General features: G+C 43.3%; 1 protein-coding gene across 1 annotated transcript; it reads left to right on the forward strand.

Annotated features, from left to right (window-relative positions):
- The first annotated feature begins 2,603 nt into the window (after positions 1–2,603).
- Positions 2,604–5,863, forward strand: LOC113266273 (olfactory receptor 1G1-like). Its single transcript, XM_026513737.2, is given in 3 exon segments — positions 2,604–2,699; positions 4,926–5,205; positions 5,208–5,863. Coding segments are annotated over 3 exon segments (1,032 nt in total).
- Positions 5,864–17,523: the final 11,660 nt, after the last annotated feature.

A 17,523-nucleotide genomic window follows, 5' to 3' on the forward strand; every position in this document is an offset into this window, starting at 1 on the left:
TGAGACAACCCAGTCACCAAAAGACAAATACCCTATATGAATCTACTTACATAAGGTATCCAAAGCAGTCAAATTCATAGACACAGAAGCTGGGGTGGGGAGAAATGGGGAGTTGAACAATAAGTAGAGAGTTTCTGTTTTGCAAGATGAAAATGTTTTGGAAATCTGTTGCACAACGATGTGAATATATTCAACAGTCCTAAAATGTACACTTAGTGCTTAACATGGTCGATCTTGTTCTGCGTTTCTTACAGGAAAGAAAGTCATATGACAGTGATCATCACATCATTTTTCCTAAGAGTCAAAAACTGGATATTCCTTCAACAATAGATCGAGCAATGCCTAACATCCACGTATAATGGAACATCTTACAATGATGAACACGAACGGACCATAGCTGCACATGACACTCTAAACGAATCTCACGAGGTCAAATGTTCAGTAACAGAAATCAGACACAAAACAGAATAGAGTAGGTGATCCCATTTATACAAAGTTTGAAACCAGGCAAAACTAAAATAAAATGTTAGGGAAAAGTGGCTATTTGACCCGGAGGAGGAGAAAGGGCAGTGACTGGCAGCAAGAAGAACTTCTACTTCTTGATGTGGGAGGAGACACACGGCATTTGCCCCATAATAATTCACGGAGCCACATACTTACATTCTGTGCAGTGTTGTGTATGTATCTTATATTTCACTGATTTTAAGAATTAGTTTTAAAGAGACAGAAGAGATACCACTAATCGCTCACCATAACATCTGCAGTTCTGACATCCCAAAAGCTCTGGTAACAGTTTTTTCAAAGGTCTGTAGCAAGCTCAGTAACAACCACCTGATGTGACCTATAATGATGATACTTCCAGTCTTCACTAGTCCTACATGGTATGGATAGTCGTTCATTCTGCAGCAGAGATGGCGTGTGTTTGGTTAATGGAGTGCCATATCGAAACCAGCTCAAACAGTCATACACGCCATAACATACCACTTCAAGCACAAAAATTCTGAAATACATAAAAATACAGCTGACGGGGGATTACTGGCTTGCACCAGACATGCAGCTCCATGCACAGGCATGAATGGACCTCAAAAAATGTAACATTGACAAAAACAAGCAAGTTACAAAAAAAACAAAAAATGTAATTCCAATCACATAAAGGACAAAAACATGCATAATCAGACAATGAATAGTTTCATCAGATATGCATGTATGGTAAAATTATAAGAAAAACTATAGCAATACTCACAATAACAGTTTCCTCTAATAGAGGAGGAAAAGAAATGTGCTCAGAGAAGCACAAAGGGGGACTCCAAGTGATAGAAATACTGTCATTCTAACATATTGCTACAATAGTAAATCTGAAAGGAAAGAGTATGGATATTATTTTATTATCATTTATTAAATGACACATATATATTTTATTTTTATTATGATATATTAGTCACCATACAGTACATCATTAATTTTTGATGTAATGTTCCATGATTCATTGTTTGCATATAACACCCAGTGCTCCATGCAATACGTGCCCTCCTTACTACCCATCACCGGCCTATCCCAGTCCCCCAACCCCCTCCCCTCTGAAGCCCTGTTTGTTTCCCGGAGTCCATAGTCTCTCATGGTTCATTCCCCCTTCTGTTTACCCCCTCATCATTAATATTTTATTTTTTTAAGATTTCTTTATTTATTTTAGAGGTGGGGAGGGGCAGAGGAAGAGAGCGAATCTCAATCTGACTCCCAGTTGAGCGTGGAGCCCAACTTGGGGCTCGGTCTCATGACCCCCAAATCATGACCTGAGCCGAAATCAAGAGTTGGATGTTGAACAGACAGAGCCACCAAGTGCCCCACACATACATGTTTTATAAGTAACACTTTTTTTTTTAAGATTTTATTTATTCGACAGAGAGAGAGACAGCCAGCGAGAGAGGGAACACAAGCAGGGGGAGTGGGAGAGGAAGAAGCAGGCTCATAGCAGAAGAGTCTGATGTGGGGCTCGATCCCACAACGCCGGGATCACGCCCTGAGCCGAAGGCAGACGCTTAACCGCTGTGCCACCCAGGCGCCCCTATAAGTAACACTTCTGTACATAAAACAGATTTACAACAACGATAAGTATGTATATGCACAAATACCCAGCACTGTGGCCTTCTGTAGATTCTACATGTTGACCATTTACTGGCTACTGGGGTCCTAGAGAACGAGAATGCCCCCCCTTCAACATGCCATTTGAAGGCAACAATTGTGACCTTCAATCTATTTTTTTCTCTTTATTCGTTTTCTGGAACCTACCATGTTTCATCCACGAGGACTAAGCTCTCATTAGAAGGTGTTTACTCCATGATGGGGACAGGCTGAAGATGACAAATCCAACCTGCACCTCACCCAAGGGAACAATTACAAGTGCCTCCATGGATCCCAGCCCTAGTCGCCTGGAAAGGGGGGTAAACAGACACCGAGGGGACTCGAGGGGCCCCAGTCTAGAATTGCCTCATCTTGTCTCTAACTAGGAAGTCTGAGGTTGGGTCCCAGGAGATACTGCCTGTGAATAGTGGGCAGTCCTCCTGAGTGCTCAGTCTATGCAGCTGCAGCAGAGAGGGAAGGGCTCCATGGCTCCAATCACGTCTTCCCAGAGAAGCAAAGGAGCAGGGAATCCAACCTCTGCGGTGACAGGGTCAGGGTATGAGGCTGGCCAGCATCTCCAGGTAAGCACCCAGGCACAGGGATGGGGAAGAAGACCACCATCTACCCGAGACCTACATGCACATGCATGCACGCGCGTGCACGTGCACACACACACAACACACAATTAGAGCTTCTCCTTTTCCTTTTCCCCTTTTCTTTCCTACATCTCTCTCTGCTGATCACTTCCCAGTTCTCCTAATCTCCATAAGCAGAACCTAACTCAGATGTTCACCAGGTTCTTGCTGCTTCAGCCTGAGGTCACTATGGAGAGCGAGGCTCAGGCTACCCTTCCTCAAGTCCACAGTGACCAGAACATAGCACCTGCGCAGTCACAAAACCCCTGGATATGAGAACTCTGCAAACAGAAAAGTACTTTATCAATAAAGGGCACGTCGTTTTCATGTTCATCATCGACCTCACAATCACAGCACCAGGTCTTGTGCACTCAGGCCGATATGGTTCCCATAATCGTTCTCGGCCACCACCCTAGGCCTATACACACTCTCATCCACTGCCACCATTCACAAGGCATCAAACCTGTTCACACCCTTTCTTTTTTTAAATCAGAGTCAGTGAATAACTGTATAAAATATACTTATTTCTTCCCATTGTACAGTTAATGATACTTGGGCTTTGCCTGATTAAGTTGTTTGACCACGTTTACGCTGGGTTTCCAGATGCCAAAGCAGAGGCTTTGTCAGGGACAGTTCTGAGAAAAGTTATAACCACCCAAGGATAGTGATGGGGATGATGATGGTGACTCTTATCTCACACGTCACAATTCACAAGCCCACCTCCTCTCAGGCAGCGGCCAGGAGCAATGACTTGGGATGGAGCACCCTCGTGTACTAACAACAGTAACAACAATGGCTAATATTTATTGAGCACTTACTATGTGCCAGCCTTGGTCTAACTATCTCATAATCATTATCTAATTTCATCCTCACCACTATGTACAGTAAACTCTACTATTACTCATTTAAACAGATGTGAAAACTGAAGAGCAGAAAGGCAAAATAACTTTCTCAAAATCACACATAAAGAGTGGAGAAATTTTGTCAGACCTCAGAAAGGGGTATATTAATGCCCACACTCCACAAATATGACATTTTCTCATGCCGCCCTGGCCTTTCAGCACATGTATTCCTTCACACCATCAAACAGGGACATTGGGATTCCTCTTTTTGAGTGCACACCATGACATCATGAATCAAAGAATTTCATGGTTTCATGATGTTAATGAAACTTTATTCGTTAAGACAAACCTCCATTGATCCCGCGTTTGTCCCCTCAACAAACCTATCAAGTGGCATCATTCTCTGCATCTAAACACAAAAACAAATTTAAAGGGGACACTTACCAAAGTGAAAAAAGGCATGTGAGAAGCAAAGCTATAAATCAGGCTGTCTGCTGCTAACCATTGCATCACGGGTCCCAGGCTCACATCTTATCAACTCCTACCAACAGTGACAGCAACAATCACCCGTTAATCAAAGCCAGTCCTCCCTGATGTTATCACAAGAGCTTCAGCGATTCTATAAAGCAAGTACATTTGTACAAATGAGGAAACAGAGACTCAGGGAGCTTAAGTAACTTGCCCAAGAACACACTCAGAGAACAGCAGATAAAGGACTCCCTGTCTCTAGACTCTTCAAAGACTCTGATCTTAAAACATGACTTTGATAGAGAAGTTGATGATGATCATGGAAACAGCACTCCCTTCATTGACTCCCTTCATTATTCAGTTAAAGGAGTTTTCATACCCAGGTAACTCACTGAATAGTCTTCAAACACAAAGACACGCCACACTCCTAGCACACCTTCCATTTCTCTCAAACACTCACACACTCACACACAGAAGGATCATCTTGTGTTACCTGCTATCTTAGGATATGCATGACTCCAAAGGACTCCACAGTAGAGCGATAAGATTGAAAAAGTGTTCTAAAGTTGAAAAAGGAATTAAATCTTGGAGAGAGTCAATCAGATGAAAACCAGTTCAGCCTCGTTCAGACACACGCAGGACAAGAATCTAGAAACCAAGTTATACTCTACCATGATGCCTAATTACCATAGTCCACAGTCCTCAAATTGTCCATATTTGCCCACCTGCCATCATAACTGCTCATGAATTTCAGTGGCCTCCTCAAAGAATAGAGGAAAACAGATCAAAGCCCTTGCAGTCTGTACTATTCAGAGCCTACCTTTATTTAAGCAAAATTCTCCTCCAATTTCTCTACTTTAAGGAAATCAGAAACCACACCAGCATCTCTGACTTCCTGCTCCTGGGCTTCTCTCATCACCCAGAGCAGCAGCCTCTCCTCTTTGGGCTCTTCCTGGCCATGCACCTGGTCACCGTGTTGGGGAACCTGCTTATCATTCTGGCCATAGTTTCTGACCAGCACCTCCACACCCCCATGTACTTCTTCCTGGCTAACCTGTCCCTCATCGATACGTGCTTCTCCTGCACCATTGTCCCCAAGGTGCTCGTGAACACCGTCACACAGCACCACACCATCACCTACACGGCTGCCTCGTGCAGATGTACTTCTTCATAGCCTTGGCCCTGCTGGATGACTTCCTGCTGGCCGTGATGGCCTATGACCGCTACGTGGCCATCTGCCTTCCTCTCCACTACACCACGATCGTGTGTCCCCAACGCTGCCTGCTGCTGGTCGCCGCATCCTGGCTCTGTGCCCACCTCCTGGCCTTCTCACTCACCCTCCTCATGTCTCAGTTCTCCTTCTGTGCCTCCCATTCCATCCCACACTTTTTCTGTGATGTACCCCCACTCCTCAAACTTGCCTGTTCAGACACCCAGATCTTTCAGGTCACGATGTTTGTGGAAGCAGCCCTCTCGGGTGTGGTCCCTCTCACCTGTGTCTTGGTCTCTTATGCCCACATCATGCACACCATCCTCAGGGTCCCCTCGGCTGCGGGGAAGCACAAAGTCTTCTCGACCTGTGGCTCTCACCTGTCAGTGGTCACTCTCTTCTATGGGACACTTTTTCTGGTGTATTTCCAGCCCTCATCCTCCTACTCAGCAGACACGGGAATGGTGGCATCTGTGGTATACACAATGGTCACCCCCATGCTGAACCCCGTCATCTACAGCCTGAGGAACAGAGACATGAAGGGGGCTTTGTGGCAACTCCTTGCCTGGGGAAGATGTTCCACCCCATAAAGAGTCCTTCCCCAGAGTAGAAGCTCAGATTTTCAACATGCCTTCTTCTCAAGACTTTTCCATTATAAATTTGAAAAACTCACATTCCTGACAGGATGGAAGCTTAGCCTTACAAGCAGATGCAAGAAAGTGAAGACAGGCTTTGCAGGACTGGAATAGGACAAACTAGCCTGGACAGAACTAGACAGAACTTCAGCCTGGAGAAAGTGAGTGACCAGCAGTCCCTATGAGGTGACTTGATGAATAGGTATATGTATCCAAGCAGATTCAGTCTAGAGTTGGGAACATCCAAAGTGCCAGGAAACACCTGTTTTCTAGGAGAAGTCTCAACAGGAGTGCAGTGTAGGCTTATAAATTTTTCCCCCCAAAAAAGAGGGGAGATCTAATACACAACATAATGCTTATAGTCAACAATACTGTATTATATACTTCTAAGTTGCTAAGATGTTAGATCTTAATAGTTCTCAACACAAAAAAAGAAATGATAATTAGGTGACATGATAAAGGTGTTAGCTCATGCTAATGTAGTAATCATACTACAGCATGTTAATGTATCAAACCAACACATTGCACACTTCAAATACAATATTATATGTCAATTATATCTCAATTTTTTGAAGATGTATTTCTGATACCAAAAAAAAAAGAGAAGGAAGGAAGGAAGGTAGGAAGAGAGAGAGAGGAAGGAAGGGAGGAAGGGAGGAGGGAGGGAAATAAATGTCGGCAAGACAAGGCAGGTCAGGACCCTGGTGAAGCCACTGGGCTTCAGGGACCAGTTCTGACCCTGCCTTGGAAGAAAACTCATTCATGGGGATCGGCCTTATCTTGGAGGATATGACACCAAGGTGCCAGAATCTGTGTGGCCTGAAAAGACAAAAATACTCTAGAAAAGGAATGTAGCCATAGAAAGATTAAGAGATTTGCCCAGTATCAACCATCTGGGATTAGATCTTTATCTCTGGCAGGTGATTTGGGTTTTTTTATTTGTTAATTGTGACCAGTCTTTATTCTTTACTTTTTACACTCTAGTTTATTTTTTTTCCAACTGAAAAACCATTTCTGTCATTAGAGCAAATGTCTAAAATATAAAGAAATCTTTTTAAATGCCTTCTTAAAAGAAACCACGGTAAACACTTTACATAAATTCTTGTGGTCCTTTTCTCTGTACATTTATTTTATATTAAGATGCTGATTTTTCACATGGCCTTACAAGATGACTGTTTTCCACACTTTATTATTAAATCTTCATAAGCATTTTCACAGTTTTTTTAAAGTTTCAAAGGCCCAAAAACATTTTTTTTTATTTATTGGGGCAACTGGGTGGCTCAGTCGGTTAAGCATCTGCCTTTGGCTCAGACCCTGGGATCAAACCTGCATGGGGCAGGGAGTCTGCTTCTCCCTCTGCCCTCCCCCCGCCCTCCCGCGCGCGCGCGCGCGCGCGCGCGCACATGTGTGTGTGTGTGAGAGAGAGAGAGAGACAGACAGAGAGACAGAGAGAGACAGAGACAGAGAGAGAGAGGTGGGAAGGGCAGAGGGAGGGGGAGGGGAAAGAATCTCAAGCAGACTCTGCACTGAGCATGGGGCCATATGTGGAGCTCCATCTAACAACCCTGAGATCACGATCGAAGCTGAAATCAAGAGTCAGATGCTTAACGGACTGAGCTACCCAGGTGCCCCAGGCCTGAAAAAATTTTTATTGAAATCACTATAAATCTGATGTGAAAACAAAAGACCAAAGCTTCTCCCTATGCAGCTCCTAATATAAACTAACTGGTCAACTAGCAGAGTTTGCACACTGTGATGTGGCCACATCTAGATCGGGGCCCTCAGAAAACATCTCCAAAGAATAAGTGTATTTTTTAGGTGGATTAAAAACCCTGGAGTCCAAGAGATTTATGAAGACATTGGAGTAGGGGCACCGAAACTCCCCTTTTTCTCATAATTAATATTATAGCAGAAGTAGGTGCCATATTTATGTATAATCTTCCATTTTGGATGATTATGTTGTCTGTTATTTTTACTATTATAGATAATAATGCAATGAAGATCATTGTTAATAAACCAAATATATATATATATATATATATATATATATATATATATATATATATATATATTTCCCCATATCCTGACAATAAATTTTAAGAAGTGGAATTGCTGGGTAGAATATTTTTCAGCCGCTGATACAAGTTGCCAAAATAGTTTACAAAACTCGTAATAATTTACATTCCAAATAATGTTCTCTGAGAGTACCCCTTTCTCTGCATCCTACAGGTACAATGTGTTCTCATTTTTTACTTACTCACTGCAAATGTAAGTGAAAAATGCAACCTCCTTTTTGTAACTGATTTTTTTTGCTTACTAATTTATTGTTTTCTGAAGTCTATAGATAAATTTTATTTTTTCTTCTGCTAATTATTTCTTCATGTAATTTGACTAAAGATTTGTAGAAGTCCTTTTTATATTAAAGATTTAAGCTGAACACTTTTTTTAATGCAAACTTTCCCCAACCACTTTTTCACCCTTCATTTTTCTTTTTGATTTTTTGACATAAATAAGTTTTTTCAATTTACATATATGAAACCAATAAAATAATTCCTCCTTGTGACACTTTTGCAGGTGTTACTAGAAAATCCTTCTTTATGCAGAGTTCATGTGAACAGTGAGTGGTTTTTGACTTCAATATAATGTGTTCTTTTTTTTTTAAGTTTTTTCAAGATTTATTTTTAAGTAATCTCTACACTCAATGTGGGACTCAAACTCACAACCCCAAGATCAAGAGTTTCAAACTCCACTGACTGAGCCAGCCAAGTGCCCCTAATGTGTTCCTTCTTCATGACAGTTTTAATAAGATATGATTTGTAGGCTAAAATATTCACCATTTTACACTATACAATTCAGTGATTTTCAGTATGCAGCATGTTATTTTTTTACCGAAACAATGTATGACTTCTAGAATGATATCAAATATTGAAGCAGTTCTCTCCCTCACATCTCTCTTACTTTCTACAGGAGTTTCCTCTCCTCTCATGTCATACAATTATTTAAAAATAGGATGCTGAATGAACTATCATTCACTCATATATACCATCCACATTTCCACTCAGGGCCTTTTTTCTAATGCTGTTTTCCCCTCCATTTGCCCTTCCTCTTCTCCAGGCCCATACAGCTTACTGAAGTCCCACATCATCTGCAAACAGTACCCTCTTACACAAGCCCACCCTAGTCACCTGGACATGGTCCGCTTTTCTTGTGAGCTCCACTATCCCTTTATCTATTCTTCTCTTCCTCCCCTCCAAGATCAAGAATGACATAGGGGCACCTAGTTGGCACAGTCAGTTGAGCATCCAACTCTTGGTTTCAGCTTAGGTCGTGATCTCAGGGTCATGGGATCAGCCCCACATCAGGCTTGCACTGGGTGTGGAGCCTGCTTGGGACTCTCTATCTCCCTCTCCCTCTGTGCCTCTAAAATAAATAAATAAATCTTCCAAAAAAAATGAATGACATAAAGATGTTCACTCTTGCCACTTCTGTTCAACAGAGGTTCCAGCTAGAGCAATTACGTAAAAAAGGGCAATATAAGGCATCCAGATTATAAAGAAAGAAGTAAAACTATGTCTATTAGTAGATGACAGATGGTATATACTTAAAGATTCCTAAGGAGTCCACGAAAAAACCTATTAAAACCAATAATTCGGATTCAATGCAATCCTTACAAAAAATCTCAGCTATCTTTTTGCAGAAAATGACAAGCTGACCCTAAAATTTACATAGAAATGGAAGGGACACAGAATGACTAACATATTCTTGAAAAAGAAGAGTAAATTTGGAAAGATCTGCATCACCTGATTTCAAACCTTACTACAAAACTGTAGTAATTAAAGACAGTGTGGTACTGGCACAAGGACACATCAAAGGGATAGAACTGAGAGTCCACAAGTCACGTTTATGGTCAATTATTTTCAGCAAGGCTGCCAGGCCAATTTGACAGGGAAAGAATAATACTTTCAACAAACAGTGCTGGGAAAACTGGATAGCCAAATGCAAAAGAATGAAGCTAGTCCTTTAACTCAAACCACATACAAAAATTAATCAAAATGGATCACTGACCTCAATGTTAAGAGCTTAAACTACAAAACCCTTAGAAGAAAGCATGGGAATAAATCTTTCTGACCTTGGATTAGGCGGTGGTTTCTTAAATATGACATCAAAAGCACAAGCAGTAATAGAAAAAAATGGGTAAATGGGATTCATCAAAATCAAGAAAACCACAAAATGAAAAGACAACCTACTAAATGGGAGAAGATATTTGCAAATGATATATCCAATAATGAGTTAATATCAAAAATATATAAAGAACTTACATAATTCAACACCAAATTTAAAAAAACTTAACAGATAATCTGATTAAAAACAGGCAGAGAATCTGAATAGACATTTTTCCAAAGAAGACATACAGATGGCCAACAGACACATGAAAAGATGCTCAACATCACTCATCACCAGAGAAATGTAAATCAAAATCACAATGAGATATCGCCCCACATCTGTAGGAATGACTAGTATCAAAAAGATAAGAAATAACAAGTGTTGACAAGGATGTGGGGAAAAAAGAACCCTCGTGCACTGTTGGTGGGAATGTAAATTTATGCAGCAACAGTGAGAAACAGTATGGAGCTTCCTCAAAAAATTAAAAATAGAAATCCATATGATTCACTAATTCCCCTAACAGGTATTTACCCAAAGAAAACAAAAACATTAATTTGTAAAGGATATCTGTGCCCTTATGTTTATTGCAGCATTATTCATGGTAGTCAAGATATGGAAGCAATCTAAGTGTCCTTCGATAGATAAATGGATAAAGAAGATGTGATAGATAGATAGATAGACAGACAGATAGCTAGCTAGCTATAATGGGATATTACTAGGCCATAAAAAAGAATGGAAGCTTACCATCTGTGACAACATGGACAGATCTAGAGGGTATTATCCTAGGTGAAATAAGTCAGAAAAAGATAAATGCCATATCATTTCACTTATATGTGGAATCTAAAAAAACAAAGCACTGGGTGTTATATTCAAATAATGAATCATGGAACACTACATTAGAAACTAAGGATATACTGTATGGTGACTAACATCACATAATAAAAAATTATTATAAAAAATAAAAATAAAAAAACAAAAGAGGTGAACAAAATAAAACAGAAACCGACTCATAAATACAAAGGACAATCTGGTGGTTGCCAGAGGGGACAGTGTAGAGAATGGGCAAAATAGGGGAAAGGGAGTGGGACGTACAGTCTTCCAATTATGAAAGGAATAAATCACAGAAATAAAAGGTACAGCATAAGGAATACAGTCAATGGTATTGTAATAGTGTTGTATGGTGACAGATGGTAGCTACACTTGTGGTGAGCACAGTGTAACATACAGAGTTGTCAAATCACTATGTTGCACACCCGGATATTGTGTATCAACTATACTTCAATTTAAAAAATGTAGACAGGGACACCTGGGTGGCTCAGCTGGTTAAGTGTCTGCCTTTGGCTCAGGTCATGATCTCAGGGTCCTGGGACTGAGCACCACATCGGGCTCTCTGCTTAGTGGGGATCCTGCTTCTCCCTCTCCCTGTCACTCCCTTGCTTGTACTCTCTCTCTCCCTCTGTCAAATAAATAAATAAATTCTTTTTAAAAAATGTAGACAACCCACTGAAAGGGAGAAAATACATGCAAATCATCTATCTGATAACATTTTCATTGAGAATACATAGAGAACACTTACCATTCAGCAATAAAAAGATAAATAACCCAATTTTAAAATGGGCAAAAGATGTGAATAGACATTTCTCCAAACAAAATATACAAAGGGTCAATTAGCACCTGAAAAATGTTCACCGTGGTGAGTCATTAGGAAAGCGCAAGTCAAACAACCACACACCACTTCACTTCCACGTGGATGGCTATAATCCAAAAAGTGGACAATATCAAAATCTTGGCAAGGAAAGAGAGAAAGGTGAACCCTCCTACATTGGCAGTCAAACTAAAATACTGCCGCCACTTAGGAAAACAGTTGTACAGTTTCTCAAAAAAGTAAACACAGAGTTATCATGTAACATGGTGATTCCATTCCTAGGTGTCTAAGGAAGAAAACATGTCCACACAGAAAAGCTTGTACGTGGATGTTCACAGTACTATCATTCACAACCAAAGATTCGAAGCAACCTTCTGTTTTGCACACAACTGTGGCAATATTCTGAGAACTATAATATCCGTTCAGGTCTACCATAAGCAAAGGAAGAACTAATCAGATGTGGAAAAAATATATTAGGAAGAAGTTTTGGGTACCTGGGCAGCTCAGTCGGTTAAGCAACTGCCTTTGGCTCAGGTCATGATCCTAGGGTCCTGGGATCGAGCCCCATGTCGGGAGCCCGCTTCTCCCTCTGCCTGCCACTCCCCTCGTTTGTGCTCTCTCTCAGTCAAATAAATAAAATTTAAAAAAATAAATAAAAGTCTTGTGAAAGATGAAGGGGAATAGGAAAGTCACCCCCACGCAGACCCTCCACTTACGGAAAGCACGGTTCAGCTGCCGCGGAGGAGAGGGACAGGATCCCCACCTGCTGGCTCGCAAACTGGCCTGGCTACACGGAGGACACGGGGAGACGAAGGAAGGAGGCCACTGGGATCGGTAGGCGGCAGCGTCAACAAGCCAGAGAACTTGCACCCAGGGCACGTCTTGTGCGCGCCGCAAGTAGATAACCGCACCCGCCATCCGGAATCGTAGACGTTTGCATAGAGAGAGGCCTCGTAGGCATTCGGTCACTTTGCCGTCCAGAGACTCGACAGCACCTCGCTCTCTCAAGGCTGCGTCCTTGAAAATGGCTCCCACGGTGGGAACAGTGGGCGGAGCTACGTGCGGACGGCAGGGTCAACCGGAGGTCACGTCCTCTCCGTGACCGCCTCCAACACTCCACCCCTGGGACCCGGGCTTACCATCTCACGCGTCCTCGGCTTCCGCAGTGTGGCCAGAGCGGTCTGCAAAGGGGGCTGCTAGCATGGAAGTGGCTGTTGGGTGGCTATCTGGCTGCACCGGAAGCAGATACCATAGCAACAGGACAGGGTCGTACAAAAGAAAACGCCGATTAAGGTAATGATTCCCGAAATAAGTAACGTGTTTTTCCACCTAGAACCCCACGAGCCGAACCGCTGATAATTATTAAGTCCCCTGCGCTGGGGGTCAGTTCACTCAGGGCGTTCACTTGCGTCCTGGTGTGATTTAATACAGATGATACATAAGGATATTGTAACAGTGTTGTATGGTGACAGAGGGCGGCTACACTTGTGAGCATTGCATAACATATAGAGACGTTGTATCACTATGATGTACTCCTGAAACTAATATAACATTGTGTGTCAACTATACCCGAATTTTTTAAAAAGGGAGGGGGGAGAAAAAAGAAAGGCTACATTATTAGACTCATCAGACATGAACAAACACCACACTGTTTACATAATAGCCCAGGTGCCTCCTTGCCAGGCAGTAATAATGGCCAAGTCCATTCTATTTGGGAGGACAGCTTGTCTCCTTAGAGCGTTTCAGTGTTCAGTAAAGACAGGTTTTACCGCCTGTCATTTAAGACTTGTTTACCAACTCTCATTAAAGCTTGTAAATTTAGTAAGGGCTTCTACCTTTTAATGTCCTCCCGGCAAAATGATCATACCAGTAGAAAAAAATTAACATCTGGCCATTGAGGAGAGGGAGATTGGCAGTTTTTGTTACCAAGGGGTGGGTTCTCCCCTGTGCCCAGGGAAAACCCAGGATGTACTGACCCAGCAACCATCCAGGTGGAAGGCATAGCCAAAATTTCTTGCCATACAACACTGGGTCCCATTTGGGGCTACCCAATAAATACCTGGCCAGGCCAGACAGTCAGTACTATCCTTCAATGTGACAGAATGACTGCATAGTTCCAGTGATATTCATCCCATACCCCTGGTGCAACTGGGTTGGTTCTGTTCTGAGTGGTTTTTCTGTTCTGTGCCAGGTGCTCAAATATCCATAACCTAGTGTAGGCTACATGAACCCATCCCAAATCTGAGTGCCGTTACCCATGGCTCTGCAGGTGGTAGTTTTAGGACCCTTCTGGTCAGCAGTTTGATGGGCTGCCTGTATAGTATATCCATGCCCAGTGTTACTGATAGAATGTGCCACGGGCCAGGTTTCTGGATCAGCATTAATAATATCAGATGAATTAAGAGTACTAGTCCTAGCGTGTTCTTCCCTAAATTGCTGTTAGTGCCTTCCAATCCCCTCCCCGGAGTGGCGATGGCACCATGGCAATCCCGACGAGCCAGAGAGGGGCAGCTGCCCACATGCCCACATACCCAACAGCTGGATTCACACTTTTTGCCGGGCACACAAGTGAGCCCACTGTAGAAAGGTCCTTCTATCAAGTGCCCATCTTGTGACCAGACACCACGGGAGCAGCAGGTATCTAAAGCCAAAAAGACAGATCTGTAGTAGGAACGTGTATGAGAAGGTTTTCCCCGTGTGTAAGGATTCCACTTGTGGCCTGATCCTTAGATGTTAATGTGGCTGCAGCTTTATGAATATGCCTGGTTGCGCACACCATGCATGTTGCCCAGGAAAGGTAGCCCTGCCCCTAAGGATGGCAGCCTGGCTTCCACAGTGACGGGGGGAAAGGTGGGGTTAGACCAGACAGTGTCCACACACACCAAGGCATATTTAGAACGTTCACTTAAATGGAGGGGGCCAATGTATCTATTCACCAATCCTCACCACTTGGGAACTCTGGTGGATGGCTCCAGACTCAGGGTCCTGGGATTGAGCCCCCCCTTGGGCTCCCTGCTCAGTGGGGAGCCTGCTTCTCCCTCTCCCACTCCCCTGATTGTGCTCGCTCTCTCTCTCTCTCTCTCTGTCAAATAAATAAAATCTTTTCTAAAAATCACCTATGCCTGGGCCCACCGTAAGATCATGGATCTCATTTCCTGAGTGCTGACTCCATGGCTGGCCCTGGCCTCTGGATGCTTCCAGTCTGCACTGCATCATGTGCAGTCACATTCCCTCGTCCGTCTCAGAATCATGCTCACGTATATGCTTCTGTAAGACACACACAGGGCAAACAGTGTCTCTCCAGCGGAGGCAGGAAGGCTTCCTGCAGAAGGTGATATTGAGCTCGTTCTGCAACAAAAAGAGTTTTTCAGGTAGACAAGGAAGAGGCTGGACATTTCGGGCAAGAGGAACAATGTTAAGTGTTAGGGGAACCACAAGAAGGATCTGTATTGGTGGAGATCAGAAAGCATAATAAAAAAATATTGAGCCCAAAGAATGGATGGGGAAAGCGAGCCAAGGGAACCCCTCTCCCCAAGCAGCATGACTGTCTGGCCCACATGGAACCTGAGGACCCATTTAACCAAACTTTTCCATCCTCCCCAGGCACCAAAGAGTGAGTCATCCCTGGCATTCCCCTGCCATCAGGTATCATGGAGTCCCCAAAGGATGTGGAGCGGGAGTCTCCACGGAGTCTAGGACAGCAGAGAGGGAAGGAGTCAGGATGAAAACAGAAAGAGGCCCTTCTCCCAGGGCCCAAGAAGAGTATAAGGCCCCCTGTTCCTATGTTGGACTGGGGACGTCCCTGCTACCTGCCTCTGCTGTTCACACCCCAAAGGCTGGATCGGAGCTGCTCTGCCAAAAGATCTCCTCACCCACCCCCACTTCCTAGGTATGTCCTAACCAGTAACCACACACCATCATGGGGACAGCGGCTGGTATCTGGACTAAGACGAATTGAATGCCTGTGTGCTGAGGAGGAATGGGCTAAGAACTCGGGCTTGCGAGGAAATAGCCAAGCCCCGTGCTGAGAAATGCCAGGAGGCCATCCTCACCAAACTGAAATGTGTTCCTGAGTGTAGTGGAGCCTGGAGAGAGAGGATGACTCAAAACAGAGCTCAGCAGAGAGAAAGGAGCTAGCAGGAAAAGAAGCCTCCAGAAAGCTAGAATCTTAAGACATCAGAGCTGAAAATGCTCTCCACTATGACCTAGGGTCTTACTCCTTAAAGCATGGCGTCCAAACCAGCAGCATCAGCAGCATCGGGGGACTGGTTAGAAATGCAGAATCTCAGCCCCCGCCCAGTGCTTCTGAGGCCAAATCTGCATTGGCCAAGATCCCCAGGTGATTCCTAGGCACACTCAAGATTAAGAAGTTTTGCTGCTCAGGAATCCCAAATCATGCAGCACACCGGAATCACCGGGAACATTTTTTCCAAGTACAGATTTCTGAGACCTGCTCTAGATCAACTGAGTCAGACTTTCTGGACACTTGTGCACAACCATTTATTTTTACCCAAAGCTTCACCAGTAATTCCAATGACAGAAGTCCATAGAGTAGACCGGAAACCACTGATCTGGCCCAATCTGCCCAATCTAAAGATGCGAGGCCAGAGACAAGACAGTGGCAACCACAGGCTTGGGTGATCTACTAAGCGATCTAGTTAGAGTCTCTGCCTAGAGACAAAGAAGTGGGATTTGGAGCCTGACATGAGTTTAAGCCCCAGCTTTATCCCTTCATGGCTATGCATCTTGGAACAAGTCCCCATTCTTTGGAACTCAGCTTTCTCACCTTCAAGGAAAGATACCCTAGAATGTTCCACGGGCAGTAAGGCAACAGAGAGAAATTAATAGAGAATTGACTCTGTGTTTTGTGCATGTGCATGCATACACACATACACACACACACACACACACACACACACACACACACTCCATAATAGCTACATGAAGTTTGGGGATCCTTGCACTCAAAAATTTCAAAGCAACTTAAAAGCTCTGAAGCTTCATTATCCCCATTTTACAGATGGAGAAATGGAGAGGCACTTGAAGCAACTCTACTCCTCACTTCGTGAAGGTGAGTAGTGTTTGTTTTCTGGACAGAACACAGAGACACACAAGAGGTTGACTACCAACTGGATTCTGAATGTGGAATGTCAGTCATCCAGTGGATTTGTTCATGGAGAAGATGTAGTTTCTCTACCCCTAGAGGCTTTCTGATCTCCACTAGTGACCCTACTAAGGAGAGGAAGATCCCTAAAATTCTGTATCCCTAAGACGAGAGGGAAAAATTAGGCATAGTCCCAAAAGCTTGATGAGATGAGAGAGATAAACACTTAGGTAATTATAAAACAATGGAGGAGGGTTTTAATACAGGGTCCAGTCACCGGGGTTCCAGCATGAGAGGTTGGGCAGTTGGGTGTTGAGATAAAGCTTCCTGGCAAAAAGTGACTCCGCATCATGAAAGATAAGAAGGGTTAGTTCTGGATGTGTGGATGGAGCAAAAGTGATGCAAATTTTTGAAATGCCCTGTGTCTCTTTAGCTGGGATCCCATCTTTTGTTGGAGCCCAGCAGTATGGTTCATATACATAAAAATGTACATACATATACATAAAAATCATCTTGTGCTTTTTCATCAATTTGTATATTTCTCTGAAAGTCATGTTTTCACGCCAATGTGTTTTTGAGATTTCTCCACACCGATACGTAGAAGTTGAATCCATTCCTGTTTAACTCCCATGCGCCTACTGATAAACATTTAGGCTTGGCTAATGCTTGTCCATTACAAACAGTCCAGGAGTGCATGTACCC

Source organism: Ursus arctos, unplaced genomic scaffold (assembly GCF_023065955.2).
Source record: "Ursus arctos isolate Adak ecotype North America unplaced genomic scaffold, UrsArc2.0 scaffold_18, whole genome shotgun sequence".
NCBI lineage: Eukaryota > Metazoa > Chordata > Mammalia > Carnivora > Ursidae > Ursus > Ursus arctos.